Consider the following 15,170-nt stretch of genomic DNA (forward strand, 5'->3'; position numbering starts at 1 on the left):
AGCCATCATCGTTATAATCAGGTAACAATCAATGCATCTATATTTTAGATCACTGGATGAAAGCCCACCCATATGTAATAGCTGGGAACATTTACAATTGCGTTGTGCATGGTAGGACATAATTAGGTGAAGGACAGGTCTTCATGGAGTAAAACGTGAGTAAATAGCTACATTTCTTCTTGGCATCAACAAATAGTTCTAAATAGATGTGTTCATTATAACTTCCCGTACAAATTATTTGATTAATCATTTCCATGATAAAAAGCACGTTTTTATAAGAGTGTCTCATCATTCAAACCAGTTGGAATCGACCATCGAGAACATTGACGTGAACTGACCATGAAAAAGACACTTTCTGGAGAGAGGTTAGTCGCCATTCCACGAGTATCCGCATGTATCTAACGTTAATAATTATGTTCAATTTGAAAATTGTTGGAAATACAAGGTAGTTTGGGAAACGCACACTATTACACTGAACTATTTTTTTTTACGCAACATGTAAAGTGTTGGTCCAATGTTTCATGAACTGAAATAAAAGATCCCAGAAATGTTCCATATGCACAAATGTATTTCTCTCAAATATTGTGCACAAATTTGTTTACATCCCCGTTAGTGAGCATTTCTCCTTTGCCAAAATAATCTATCCACCTGACAAGTGTGGCATATTAAGAAGATCATTAAACGGCATGATCATTACACAGAAGTATGTGGCATGGTCTACAGACAATCATTGACTACAAAAGGAAAACTAGCCACGACGTGGACACAAACGTCTTGCTTCCCGGCAAGGACTGTGGGCTCTCCTTCTCCGTGGCCAACGTGAGTAAGACATTTAAAGGTGTTAACCCCCGCAAGGCTGCCAGCCCAGATGCTGATCCTCAACACAGGGGACCCACAAGGGTGCATGCCCAGCCCCCTCCTATACTCCCTGTTCACCCATGACTACATGCCTCCAACTCAATCATCAAGTTAGCAGACAACACAACAGTAGTAGGCCTGATTACCAACAATGACGAGACAGCCTACAGGGATGAAGTGAGGGCCTTGGGAGAAGTGCCAGGAAAATAACCTCTCACTCAACGTCAACAAAACAAAGGAGATGATCGTGGACTTCAGGAAACAGCAGAGGGAGCACCCCCCTATCCACATCAACGGAAAGTTGGAAAGCTTCAAGTTCCTCGACGTACACATCACTGACGATCTGAAATGGTCCACCCACACAGACAGTGTGGTGAAGAAGGCGCAACAGCTCCTCATCAACCTCAGGAGGTTGAAGATATTTTGCTGGGCTCTAAAACCCTCAAACGTTTACAGATGCACAATTGAGAGCATCCTGTCGGGCTATATCACCGCCTGGTATGGCAACTGCATCGCCGTAACTGCAGGTCTGTCCAGAGGGTGCTATGGTCTGCCCAACGCATCACCGGGGGCAAACTACCTGCACTCCAGGACACCTACAGCACCCAATGTCACAGGAAGGCCAAAAAGATCATCAAGGACATAAACCACCCGAGCCACGGCCTGTTCACCCCGATATCATCCAGAAAGCGAGGTCAGTACAGGTGCATCAAAACTGGGACCGAGAGACTGAAAACATCTATCTCAAGGCCATCAGACTGTTTACTAGCCATCTTCCACCCGGTTACACAACCCTGCTCCTTAGAGGCTGCTGCCCTATATACACATAGACTTGGAATCACTGGCCACTTTAATAATGGAACACTAGTCACTTTAATGTTTACATACAGTATATACATATGAGATGATTAAAGCAGTATGAGCCACTGACATTGCTCAATCTAATATTTTATATATTTCTTAATTCCATTATTTTTTAGATTTGTGTATATTGATGTGAATTGTTATACTACTGCACTGTTGGAGCTAGGAACACAAGCATTTCGCTACACCTGTAATAACATCTGCTAAATATGTGTGTGACAAATAATATTTGATTTGACACAGGTGCACCTTGTGCAGATTTGCTACAACACAATGCCACAGATGTCTCAAGTTGAGGGAGCTTGCAATTTGCATGCTGACTGCAGGAATATCCAGAGCTGTTCCTAGAGAATTGAATGTTAATTTCTCTACCATAAGCCGCCTTCAACATCGTTTTACAGAATTTGGCAGCAGATCCAACCGGCCTCACAACCGCAGACCACATGTATGGCATCGTGTGGGAGAGCAGTTTGCTGATGTCAATGTTGTGAACAGTGTGCCCCAAGGTGGCGGTGGGGTTATGGTCAGACATAAACTACAGACAATGAACACAACTGAATTTTATTGATGGCAATTTGAATGCACAGCGACACCATGACGAGAGGCCAATTGTCGTGACATTCATCTGCCGCCAACACCATGTTTCAGCATGATAATGCACAGCACCATGACGTAAGGCTCTATACACAATTCCTGGAAGCTGAAAATGTCTGTTCTTCCATGGCCTGCATACTCAGACATGTCACCTATTGAGCATGTTTGGGATGCTCTGGATCTATGTGTACGGCAGCATGCTCCAGGTCTCGCCATTTTAAGAGGAGTGGGACAACATTCCACAGGCCACAATTAACAGCCTAATCAACTCTATTCGAAGGAGATGTGGTGTTACATGAGGCAAATGGTGGTCACACCAGATGCAGACTGGTATTTTGATCCACGCCCCTATCTGTGACCAACAGATGCATATCTGAATTCAGTCGTGAAATCCGTAGAGTAGGGCCTAATTTATTTATTTCAATTGACTGATATCATTATATAAACTGTAACTCAGTAAAATCGGTAATTGTTTCATGTTGCGTTTATATTTTTGTTCAGTAAATTGCTTCTGTGTGTTCGCAACCAATTAGGTTGGCAGCTCATTGACACTGGATAGCTTACCTTTGTTACCTCTGGATGTTCAGGAAATGCTTATGAAGACGATCACAAGGGCAGCAAGCTGTCTTTGTAGCAATAAATATTACACATACCTTGGCATTCATGCACCTCTAGCTACCCAACACAAAACTGGTAGTGAACAAACTGCTGCTGTATATAAGTCTAACAAGGATTTTTGTTTTTCCTTAGTGAGGGGCCATCTGTGGACAAACAGTCCATGGACTATGTAGTGGGATCAGTATCAGGCAGCTTGTTTCCAAAGGAGTCTACATCAAGCTCCGGATCGCTATCTGCATTGTTCCAAGCTGCACCAGTAGTTGACACTCCGTTCTTTGTTCCTGCTCCCAAGGTAAGGCCATAAGTCCAAGGCAAGGATGCACAGCTCGGGTCTTTTAATGCTGCAGCCCAGCTGACTTATTGTTTTCCAGGAAACCAAGGCCATATTCAGTAGAGAAAAGTTTCTGAAATAATGTGAAACGGAGTTCCTACCTGCCCACTAAGAAACACACATTTTAGCTTTCCTTTCCAAAATGATGGAGGTAATTACCTGGAAAACCAACAGAACTAGAGAGCTTGAGGGCCTGAGTCATGTAGCCTTTTTATTCCCTTCATAGCCTGAACCGAGGAGCGTGGAGGTGAAGGAAGGTGCGGTCACAAAAGTCCAGAACAACCAGAAACAAACAAAGAAAGCCGCAAAGGAAAAATCAGCTGCAGACTTAAGTCTAGAAAACAGGTGAGCGATTCAAAATGAAACAATGTGACATGCAAAAGAATATGCTGCAAGAGATGTAGATTGATAGATAAAAGCTTTCTTTCTCGCTCGCTTTCAGAGAAAGTGCATTACAAAATGCTGACGAAGATGAACAGGTCCCAAAGATGCCCAAGAAGACTAAAAGGAAAGCTGTTGAGATGGGAGAAGGGGGTGCGACAGAGGAGGAGGAGAGGCAGACAAAAAAACAGAGGACTGGAGCCCAAATTGCAGAGGAGAGGGTAAAGCAGAAACGAACAGTGTTTGTCGGCAACCTCCCTGCCAGCTGCACAAAGAAGGTAACAGTAGCCCCAGTCCTAGTTGTGTTATAAGCAGTGAACATAATCTCATTGATTAGGTATGTTGAAAGCAGACCTGGGTTCAAATAGCATTTGAAATCAAAGCAAATAAAATGGTGATCAAGTGAAAATACAAATATGCCTTATGTTGTTTCTGTGTTTGGTTTTTCAGACACTACAGCTTGTCTTCAAGGATCAGGGAGCCATTGAAAGCATTCGATTTCGATCAGTGGTAAGTACTCCATTCACCGTATTAGATTAATCTCATACCCATCGTCAGACAATGCGAGTGCTCATTTGTGAGTTAGATGATGTGAGTAAGACTTTCAGGTCAACATTCACAAGGCCGCAGGGCCAGACGGATTACCAGGATGTGTACGCCGAGCATGAGTCTGTAATACCAACATGTTTCAAGCAGACCACCATAGTCCCTGTGCCCAAGAACATTAAGGTAACCTGCCTAAATGACTACCACCCCGTAGCACTCACATCTGTAGCCATGAAATGCTTTGAAAGGCTGGTCATGGCTCACATCAACACCATTATCCCAGAAACACTAGACCCACTCCAATTTCATACCACACCAACAGATTCACAGATGATGCAATCTCTATTGCACTCCACACTGCCCTCTCACACCTGAACAAAAGGAACACCTATGTGAGAATGCTGTTCATTGACTACAGTTCAGCATTCAACACCATAGTGCCCACAAAGCTCATCACTAAGCTAAGGACCCTGGGACTAAACACCTCCCTCTGCAACTGGATCCTGGACTTCCTGACGGGCCGCCCCCAGGTGGGAAGGGTAGGTAAAACATCCGCAACGCTGATCCTCAACACGTGGGCCCCTCAGGGGTGTGTGCTTAGGCCCCTCCTGCACTCCCTGTTCACTCATGACTGCATGGCCAGGCACGACTCCATCACCATTAAGTTTGCTGATGACAACAGTGGTAGGCCTCATCACCGATAACAATGAGACAGCCTATAGGGAGTAGGTCAGAGACCTGACTGTGTGGTGCAAGCACAACCTCTCCCTCAACATGATCAAGACAAAGGAGATGATTGTGGACTACAGAAAAAGGAGGACCGAGCACGCCCCCATTCTCATTGACGGGGCTGTAGTGGAGCAGGTTGAGAACTTCAAGTTCCTTGGTGTCCACATCAACAAACATGGTCCAAGCACACCAAGACAGTCGTGAAGAGGCCACGACAAAACCTATTCCCCCTCAGGAGACAAAGATTTGGCATGGGTTCTCAGATCCTCAAAATATTTTACAGCTGCACCATCGAGAGCATCCTGATGGGTTGCATCACTGCCTGGTATGGCAACTGCTCGACCTCTGACCGCAAGGCTCTACAGAGGGTAGTGCGTACGGCCCAGTACATCTCCGGGGCCAAGCTTCCTGCCATCCAGGACCTCTATACCAGGCGGTGTCAGAGGAAGGTGGTAAAAATTGTCAGACTCCAGCCACCCTAGTCATAGTCTCTCTGCTACCGCACGGCACCGGAGTGCCATGTCTAGGTCCAAAAGGCTTCTTTAACAGCTTCTACCCCCAAGCCACAAGACTCCTGAACAGCTAATCAAATGGCTACCCAGACTATTTGCATTGCCCCCCCCCCGGAACGCTGCTGCTACTCTTATCTGTGCGTAGTCACTTTAATAACTCTACCTACATGTACATATTACCTCGACAACGGTGCCCCCGCACATTGACATTGTACCGGTACCCCCTGTATATAGCGCCGCTATTGTTATTTACTGCTTCTCTTTAATTGTTATTTTTATCTCTTACCTTTTTTTTAGGTATTTCCTTAACTGCATTGTTTAAGGGCTTGTAAGTAAGCATTCCGCTGTAAGGTCTACACCCGTTGTATTCGGTGCATGTGACAAATAAAATTTGATTTCCACTAGGGTAAAGCTTCCTGAATGCTTCATAGTAATGGATGAAAGTTGAATAATACAACGCTTTCTGAAGACTCAACCCTGATCGGTGAAGCTAAAAGATGTCATTTTCCTTGCAGGTAAGAGAGGATCCATCTATGTCACGCAAAGTAGCAGCTATTCAGTAAGTTTCCTTGTTTTTTTACCTTCAGAAACGCTAACACTGATTGAATGGGAGTATCCGTGGTAACATGACGCATGCATTTGAGTACTTTTTGTTGTTGCTTTCCTTCTCTAGACGCAAGGTTCACCCCAAGAAGCAGAGCATCAATGCCTACGTGGTTTTCAGAGCTGAGGAAGGAGCCAAGAAGGCATTGGAAAAGTATAGCAACTGACAAGCATTCAACTTGAATTTTATCATGGCTGTTTTAAATTGTCATAATCTCGTAAACTCAGAACTAAAGTCTTGCTTAATTGCGTCAGATGCTCTATTACGTTCCCCTTCAGAAATTCGAAGATGTGCGCACCTGCGAAATCGTGATTTGTCCAAATGATCAGTGTCAAAATCTGCGTACCAGAACAAAGTTCCTCATTAGTCGTCAAATCCCAGTCAGTTGAGATGCTACGTTACCATGTGTTACGTGCGTCTGTCCGAGAGATTAACATATCAAGTGTTATCTTTAGGCCCTTGTGGGTTAATATGTATTACTTTAATTCTTGCAGGAACGGCATGGAGATTGAGAAAAACATTCACATCCGGGTCGACAGGGTCTCCAAAAGTGCATCGGTAAGTGTCCCATGACACTTGATATTTTATAAAGCACAGCAGCTGCCTAGCATTAAGATCGGTATACTTGGTGGCAATAGAATGCACTTGCTGAGAGTTCGATCCAGTTAAGGTGATAAATTGACACTTGTTTGAGCAAGGATGCTGCTACATTGACTAAAATCGTTTCGTCTTTCAGCACGATCACAAGAGGTCAATATTCATTGGCAATCTACCATTCGGTGAGTAACTATTTAAGAGGGTTTACTTTCCTGTGAACGTCTCAGTCAAAAGTAAAACAAATGCAGGTTATTTGGCTCATACTGTATTAACTTGCAGATATAAACGAATTGCCACTGCGACAGCACTTTGAGGAGTGTGGCAAGGTGGAGGGGGTGCGGCTGGTGCGGGACAAGTACTCTGGAATGGGCAAGGGCTTCGGCTACATCTTATTCAAGGTGAGAAAAAGAACGCACATTTCATACGCACCCAACCTGCTCAGAGGTGTGTGTGTGTGAAGCAGTTATGTATGCATTTCAGCAGTCTTCCCACTACTGAGCTGGCCAAGTCCCATACGGCAGCAGCACAGATTCTTTTCTAACTACACCCCCTCCATCCGTACCTGCATCATCTGTAACGGCTAACGCTTTTGTTGTAGAGCATCGATGCTGTCCAGCTGGCCTTGAAACTAGACGGCTCAAAACTCCTGGAGAGGTCGGTCCGGGTGAAGAGGTCAGTGAAGAAGGAGAAAGAGAAGAAGAAAGTGGTGCACAGAGGTCCCCGAGGGAAAGAAAGAGAGACTAAGGGTGCAGGGAAGGAGCCTACCAAAGGGGGATTTAAGAAGAGACCGGGCCAGGGCGGTCCCCAAAACAAGTCTTCCGGGAGGCCACAGGGGAAGGGGCCTCAAATCAAATCGATGGGGAAGCCATTCAAGAAAAGTCCAGGCGAGGCAACGAAAGCCACCACCGGCCCCTCTTCCTTCAAAGGTGAGATGGCTGACCCAAACAGAAAAAAAGCAAAGGCGAAAGCACTGAAGAAGAAACTCAAACCGAGGAAAAGGAATCAGGTCGTACACATTTGATGGTCTGTGCTTTGTGCAGTTGTGATATAAATGAATTTGATATTGTTAAAGCAGATAAAATGTGTTGTGGAGCTATATCATGAGATGGTGTGTAAGCGTTCCTGACTTAACTCATTTCCAGTTGAAACTTTTTTTTAGGTTGGGGCTATCCCACCCAATGTATGTAAATATTAACATGTACAGTTTACATACACTTAGGTTGGAGTCATTAACTCGTTTTTCAACCACTTCACAACTTTCTTGTTAAACTATAGTTTTGGCAAGTCGGTTTGGACATCACTTTTTGCATGACACAAGTAATTTTTCCAACAATTGTTTAGACAGATTATTTCACTGTATCACAATTCCAGTGGGTCAGAAGTTTACATACACTAAGTTGACTGTGCCTTTAAACAGCTTGGAAAATTCCAGAAAATGTCATGGCTTTAGAAGCTTCTGATTGGCTAATTGACATCATTTGAGTCAATTGGAGGTGTACCTGTGGATATATTTCAAGGCCTACCTTCAAACTCAGTGCCTCTTTGCTTGACATCATGGGAAAATCAAAAGAAATCAGCCAATACCTCAGAAAAAAATTGTAGACCTCCACAAGTCTGATTCATTCTTGGGAGCAATTTCCAAACGCCTGAAGGTACCACGTTCATGTGTACAAACAATAGTACGCAAGTATAAACACCATGGGACCACGCAGCCGTTACACCGCTCAGGAAGGAGACGTGTTCTGTCTCCTAGAGATGAGCGTACTTTGGTGCAAAAAGTGCAAATCAATCCCAGAACAACAGTAAAGGACCTTGTGAAGATGCTGGAGGAAACAGGTACAACAGTATCTATATCCACATAACCTGAAAGGCCCCTCAGCAAGGAAGAAGCCACTTCTCCAGAACCGCCATTATAAAAGCCAGACTATGGTTTGCAACTGCCCATGGGGACAAAGATTGTACTTTTTGGAGAAATGTCCTCTGGTCTAATGAAACAAAAATAGAACGGTTTGGCCATAATGACCATCCTTATGTTTGGAGCAAAAAGGGGGATGCTTGCAAGCTGAAGAACACCATCCCAACCGTGAAGCATGGGTATTGGAGTGGCCATCAAAGCCTTGACCTTTGTGGGAAGAACTGAAAAAGCATGTGCGAGCAAGGAAGCCTACAAACCTGACTCAGTTACACCAGCTCTGTTAGGAGGAATGGGCCAATATTCACAAAACCTATTGTGGGAAGCTTGTGAAAGGCTACCTAAACATTTGACGGCAATGCTACCAAATACTAATTGAGTGTATATAAACTTCTGACCCACTGGGAATGTGATGAAAGAAATAAAAGCTTAAATAAAATCACATATTATGACATTTCACATTCTTAAAATAAAGTGGTGATCCTAAATTAAACAACATTTTTACTTGGATTAAATGTCAGGAATTGTGAAAAACTGAGTTTAAATGTATTTGGCTAAGGTATGTAAACTTCCGACTTCAACTGTACGTCTATGGTCCCACCTAACGGTAGGGAAAACATTCATTAACTATTCTGGACATTAATATCTGAGAGACTAAATAAACTTTTAGAAGCAAGTGTCATTTACCTTTTTATTTCGATTTCTTACAAAGAGGAACAACCTCTTAATGACCTAACAGAACATTCAATCACTTTCTAAAGTATCTCCATGTCGGACTGAAATCAAAACAATAACTTAAATACCATGAAGCAACAACATTGAGACAGTCTTTCAATTTCCTTGTTCCTACATGTGATCTAAGAAGTTTGTAGAAAGAGGTTTTAATACAGGGGCTATATGTATCAAGTAGGAATGCTTTTTTTTAGGATCCATTTTTCCCTTTTAGATCACAATGAATGAGAATGCATGGGCAGGGGGGACCTGATCCTAGATCAGCACTCCTACTCAAGACGCTTAATACATATGGTCCCAGAGCTGTGTAAACGTGGGAGTGGTTGCAGCGATGATATTGTAAATGCTGTGAAATGCTTTGCTACACCTTCCAGAGACCGACCACTAAGAGAAGCAAAACAATGTATTTTTCTAACTGCATATGAATCCAATAACAATGCTGTCCGATAGGCATTTTTGATTGGTTGCTGCAAATCACGATATGGTAATTTGATGCAACCAATAGTAACACGTGTGGGGGACGGTTTCATGTTTCTTTCATTTGGACAGAAGCGAAAGAATGTTCAATACCCTCCAAAGTGAGTTTAAAAAAGTTTACCTCTTATCCTGACTTGTCTAGAAAATTGGTTATAGGAGCACCGGGATTAACTTTCCCCTAGGTACTGATCTAGGATCACCTTCCCCTCCCCCAATCCTAACCTTAACCATTAGTCGGGGAAATACAAAACTGACCCAAGATCAGCATCTAGGGGCACTCCGTTATAGGAGGGTTCCGAGGGGAAATTTCCAGCGACGATCCTCATTCTAAGTCCTCTTCATTCAAGCTACCTTGTGCGCTCACAATACGCTGCAGGAAAGAGGGAAATAACGTCAAATTCTAAAGCCATAAACATGCAAAATGTGTCCAGTTTCCTCTTCGTTGTTGATCTCGAACCATAATCATAAAGAGTCTCAGAGTAAAAGTGCTGATCTAGGATCAGGGCCCATATTCAAAAAGCATCTTCTCCTACTCAGATGTTTTATGAATACGGGCTCAGGTCCCCTCTGTCCATGTTCTTACTCAAGGTAAAAACTGACCCAAAAATCAGCACTTCTACTCTATGGTTGAGACATGCAGCCCCTGAAAGGACTGAAGATGGTTAAACAGTGTGGTGGGTGCCTTTCATTATGTTAGAAAGACCATTTTTGACAAGGTTTGATAGGTAAAAGCAGTATGCTGGATCTGTACTTGGAGGCACATACAGCTCCACCAAAGTCACGAGCTGTGTTTCAGTCTCAGACATGTTTGTTACCTAAACTCATTCGTGAAAAAAATGGTGCCGATAAAGGGCAGCCGTGCTTCTATCTCCTAGGCAACGTTGCAGTATTTTCTCTATAAGCATTTCGCTACACCCACAATAACATCTGTTAAACACGTGACCAATTTTTTTTATTTGAATCAGATTGTACTTCTGTCTAGCATATAATACAACTGGTTTTAGGGCTGGGCGATATCTAATTCATCTAAATTTTGTTTTTTCTTAAATGTTCAGATGCCTGGATTGCAGGAATCTACGTTTTTATTTTTTTTATGTGTTTTTGGTCTCATCTCCTTTGCTCCTTGTGCACCTTCCCACTAGCACACAGACACCAAGCCCCTCACAACAACAAAGATTAAAGAAACTGCTTGTTGTCATAGAGGAAGTTAAACTCGCTATTTGCAGCATTTGAGGTTTGGTCCAACAGAACCAGTCATAGGAACACCGAAATGCTTAGACGAGAACTTAACCTTTCTAATGATACCCGTTTTATGTGTCAACTCTCAGAATGTAGTACGGAGCAGACCCATCTAAAACAAGTATCAATGAATATGGTGGAAAATTCATTCTCAGTCTGTCACGGGCAGTACCGCTAGCAGCATTTTAGCCACAGACTTATGGGCTAGCTGTCTAGTCTGTTTTTTTTTTTTAAATAAATGTGCAATGAGCATAAAAATACATTTACATTAGGAATTGGCAACTCATTCTCATTCTGAGAAATAAGCATCGGTTTATCCAGGTAGGCCACTTGATTTCGATATCTAAATAAGTTCAACTGTTCTACCTTGTTAGCTAGCAAATAGATTCAAGTTGGTTAGACTTGAAATAAACATTAGCTGGCTACTCACTAGCACGTGGGTTTGTGCTTGAGTGATTTTACGAGACCCATGTTAAATTTTCTATTATGCCTGCTCCAAGAAGTTGGTCATTGTGCGTGGTTCTGTTTAAATTTGTAAAAAATAAATAAATGCAATTTCATAGACAGACATGAAAGCCAGAGCAATGATTATTTTTAAAAAGTAGGTTAAACTATTACTCAAATAATTCAATTATTAGTCAGTCTTATGGTTGTGGAAGGATCATATTTAGCTTAGTTATAATTTTACAAGCCCTGAATGAATTTTGATTATTTTTTGAAATGCAGTGTATTGCCCTTTAACTGTGCAACAAAGCTTAGGGAAAATGTTTAAAAATAAAATCAAGGTTTTTTGTGACTCGCAAATGTTTAGAAATAAAAATATGATTTTTAGGCCATATCGGCCAGCCCTGGTTAGTTTCCGCTTTCTTGCTTGAATACACTTAGTGTAAATTGCTCTGAATAGAAGCGTACCTGCTGCAGATGCGGGCACTAAAAAGTTAGTTGGTCAAAAGCTATCTGTAGCAGACTGTTGCACACACATTGTGCCAATGGTTATGCTAATAGCACAGCGCAACATAACTTTTCAGTACCTTCAAATGACCCTGAAATGTATGAGAGGCACTGTACCCGGCTGATGGTTAGTGTTGGGGATGTTACACAAGCTCAATGTTGAATAGGACTGCAGTTCTGACTACATATTAGATATTACATATTAGATACATTAGCTTCCTTGCTTGTATGCACTTACTGTAAGCAGCCCAGGGTAGGAGTGTCTGCTAAATGACCTTGAAGTAGAGAAAAGGACTGTACCTGGCTGATGGTGGGCAGTTTGGTGAGTAGCATCTGGAAGACTGGTGGCGGGAGAGTCTGCTGAAGCACCTGGAGAAGCTGCTGGGGCTGGCCGCACACGGCGATGGCGTTGGTCAGGTGCTCGATGCCGTTCTCGTAGTCTCCTATACCAAGCGCAAAGAGGGTTAGATCGACGAAACGAGTAGTACATTATATGGAGAACAGTGTCGCTACTCTGGTCAAAAGTAAATTAGGTAGTGCATTATGGGGCACAAGGTGTCATTGCACTGGTTGAAAGTAGTGGGGGAGGATGTCAATGCTTTGGTCCAAAGTAGCGCACTATATAGGGAATATGCAGTCATCGCTTGGTAAAACGTTGTGCACTATATGGGGAATAGGGGGGTCATCGCTTGGTAAAAAGTGCACTAGCAGGCCTATATGGGGAATAGAGTGTCACACACAGCCTAAGTGATGTCAGTGTAAGCAAGACTGATTTACCTTGAGCCAACAGCTCCTCTCCCAGCTGAATCTCCTCCAGGAAGAACTTCTGGACCGCCTCAGCATCCTTCAGGTCTGGGAGCTGCAAGAGTTCCACAACACACACTTTTCTTTTCATTGGTCAAGAAATAACTAAAACATAGACAGGTGGAAAAGCTGTTGTCGGTGGCCTATGCTCCAATAAGAATAAAAGGCTTATTCACATGAGCTGGGGCAATCCGCAGAGGCTTGCCAGTTCGTCAGGTGTAAGGTTAGAATTACATTTCAGTGACCTCTTAGCGCAACGCCTAGCTCAGCCCAGCAGTTCTTGCTGGGTTTGCACTTCCTCCATTGGAAAACAATGGCTTGTTCGCCACAGAACCGTTCTTGTACTAGTCAAGTATATGGGCCTTAAGTAACAGATTTTGGAGGGAAGAGTGTAGTCGAGTAGGTCTGTTTCCATTGGGGAGCTATACAGTTGTGTTGACTGAAATTCGGTACCACTGTACAGACAATTAAACAGTATTTTCTCCAGAGTAACAAAAATAGAAAGGTTAAGTCAATGCACTAATTCCAGCCATCACCTTGCCATGTCCCAATACATGCCAGTGAAGATATCCTGTTAATTCCACTGGAGGTCATTGGAGATTATTTTCCACAAGGTATCATCTTAAGTGTACTAGACATGACTTCTTTAGACGTGTATTCATTGAGGAAGAATTTAAATAGTACCTTGAGGGGATTTTACTCACCTTTGACAGTCCTGTCCCCTGTTTCGCAGCCACCTGATTTCTCCTCCCTTGGGCAGAGGTAAACGCAATCACTGTTAATATAAATAGCTTTGGGGATTGCTCCTGTCTGTACTTAAGACACCTTAGTTTCTCAGGCAATCCTACAATGCAAGACTATGATTAGGAACAGTAAAGAAGTCTCATTAACATCCTAAATTGACACCCTGAAGTACAACTTCGGCTTTTGAACAAAGCTCCAAAATAATCCACACCCCTTCTGATATCCCTTGATAAAGTGGTTTACCCGGGTCAGAATCAGGAAATATTTAAGTGTAGCTGCTAAGTAGCAAGTGACAACTAGCCAAACAATCCTAGTTATTTTTTTCTGATAGGGTTATGAACTACCACGGTGGAAGGTAAATGACAAAATTGCTAACAGGAACATGGCTCATTCAATTGCGGTAAAGCAGGTGTATAAAAGCATTGTGGCCAGCTGACAGCCAGAATCCATCTTTAATACTGTAGTCCAGCTACAGTATAAACGCTCAACTCTATTTAAGAGAACAGAGTTGAGCGTTCCTCTGCTAGGAGCTAGTTAGGTGCAGGACTTTTGGGGTTAGCAGTGCGCTGACAATTAATGAATCAGATCTAATGCACAAACCATTAACGTTACCATTCAAGCTTCTATACTTCGCCAATTGGGAATAGTTAAACGAGTTCTGCCTGGCTCGAGCATTTTGTTGCACCTCAGGTCTCCCAAACAGAGACCGGAGCGGGTTGCAAAGGACGCAGGCAACACTCACGTTCTCGCAGCCTGTTCTTGAAGTTGGGGTCACTCCGTCTTTTCCTGTCGAAGTAGATGCAGTAGCCGACGAACAGAGCCCCGCAAACACCGGCGGCTATCGTGCTCGATTTACCGCCCATCATCACTCCTGAAATGGTTGATATTTCGATGTTAACAAAGAGAATATTTCAATTTTGGCTTATATCAAAGATGGTACATGACCTCACACAGGCGCAAGTTCGCAGCAAAAAGGACCAGTAGGACCACTGACTAATTTGACAGCTAGGGTGTCCGCATTGAACGCCTGATAGAAAATAATACACCTTTAATTCCCAATCACATGATATCTCCGATAACGTATGCATTTGATTGACTATAAAGTGTTGCATGTTGTTGAACCCAGATGGGAAAAAATAAATGTGTTAGGATTTCTTCAAATCAATGTAACTAGTAGTCGGTCGCATTGAAATGAAAGTACCACAAGGGGGCAGTAACAATTCATTAAAAAAAGAAGCAGCAGGCTAGTGATCACATTTGATACAATTAAACAACAGTATTTTCTCCAGAGTAGCAAAAATAGAAACAATTTAGCTACAACTCTAGGTATTTTGACTAATCTGGGGTAGACTACACAGCAGCAAACAATGGCCAAGTGAAATATTGAACAGTAGGCTACATGGTGTGGCACAATCATCTAGACTAGTAAGAAAACGTGTACAATTTAGCTTTCGCTATGACCAATTCATTTACGAAAAATTATGCCAGTTGCTCTGAGCCTTGCTCCTATGCCAGTTTGGCCTTAGTTGGCACTTTTCATCTCCCAGATGATAGCTAATCCCTAGAAGTGCTGCTCAACAGAACAGATGGTCAGCTGCAATACATGTGCAAGGCCAGACTGCTGCAAAAATATACCACCTTGACTATTAGGCTTCTGAGGGCACATGCTCAGACCTG

At 42.9% G+C, this 15,170-nt stretch overlaps 2 protein-coding genes across 3 annotated transcripts; one reads left to right on the top strand and one right to left on the bottom strand.

The window, feature by feature from the left end:
• The first annotated feature begins 104 nt into the window (after nucleotides 1-104).
• Nucleotides 105-7,738, top strand: LOC115177725 (RNA-binding protein 34). Of its 2 annotated transcripts, XM_029738661.1 has the most exons (12): nucleotides 105-155; nucleotides 302-365; nucleotides 3,067-3,226; nucleotides 3,492-3,610; nucleotides 3,708-3,924; nucleotides 4,097-4,156; nucleotides 5,949-5,992; nucleotides 6,107-6,190; nucleotides 6,532-6,595; nucleotides 6,774-6,816; nucleotides 6,914-7,032; nucleotides 7,233-7,738. In XM_029738661.1, exons 2-12 carry the CDS (start codon nucleotides 340-342, stop codon nucleotides 7,653-7,655), a joined length of 1,359 nt encoding a protein of 452 aa, XP_029594521.1. In that variant the 5' UTR covers nucleotides 105-155; nucleotides 302-339; the 3' UTR covers nucleotides 7,656-7,738. The 2 variants fall into 2 exon arrangements, with proteins under 2 accessions (XP_029594521.1, XP_029594522.1); XM_029738662.1 differs by lacking the exon at nucleotides 105-155 and having other exon boundaries at nucleotides 162-365.
• Nucleotides 7,739-9,223: 1,485 nt separating this feature from the next.
• LOC115177829 (mitochondrial import receptor subunit TOM20 homolog) lies at nucleotides 9,224-14,474 on the bottom strand. The gene is made up of 5 exons (XM_029738814.1): nucleotides 14,236-14,474; nucleotides 13,454-13,500; nucleotides 12,723-12,804; nucleotides 12,246-12,388; nucleotides 9,224-10,125 (listed from the first exon to the last, which is right to left on the bottom strand). The coding sequence occupies exons 1-5, from the start codon at nucleotides 14,357-14,359 to the stop codon at nucleotides 10,078-10,080; spliced, it is 444 nt and encodes a 147-aa protein (XP_029594674.1). The 5' UTR covers nucleotides 14,360-14,474; the 3' UTR covers nucleotides 9,224-10,077.
• Nucleotides 14,475-15,170: the final 696 nt, after the last annotated feature.

Source organism: Salmo trutta, chromosome 38 (assembly GCF_901001165.1).
Source record: "Salmo trutta chromosome 38, fSalTru1.1, whole genome shotgun sequence".
NCBI lineage: Eukaryota > Metazoa > Chordata > Actinopteri > Salmoniformes > Salmonidae > Salmo > Salmo trutta.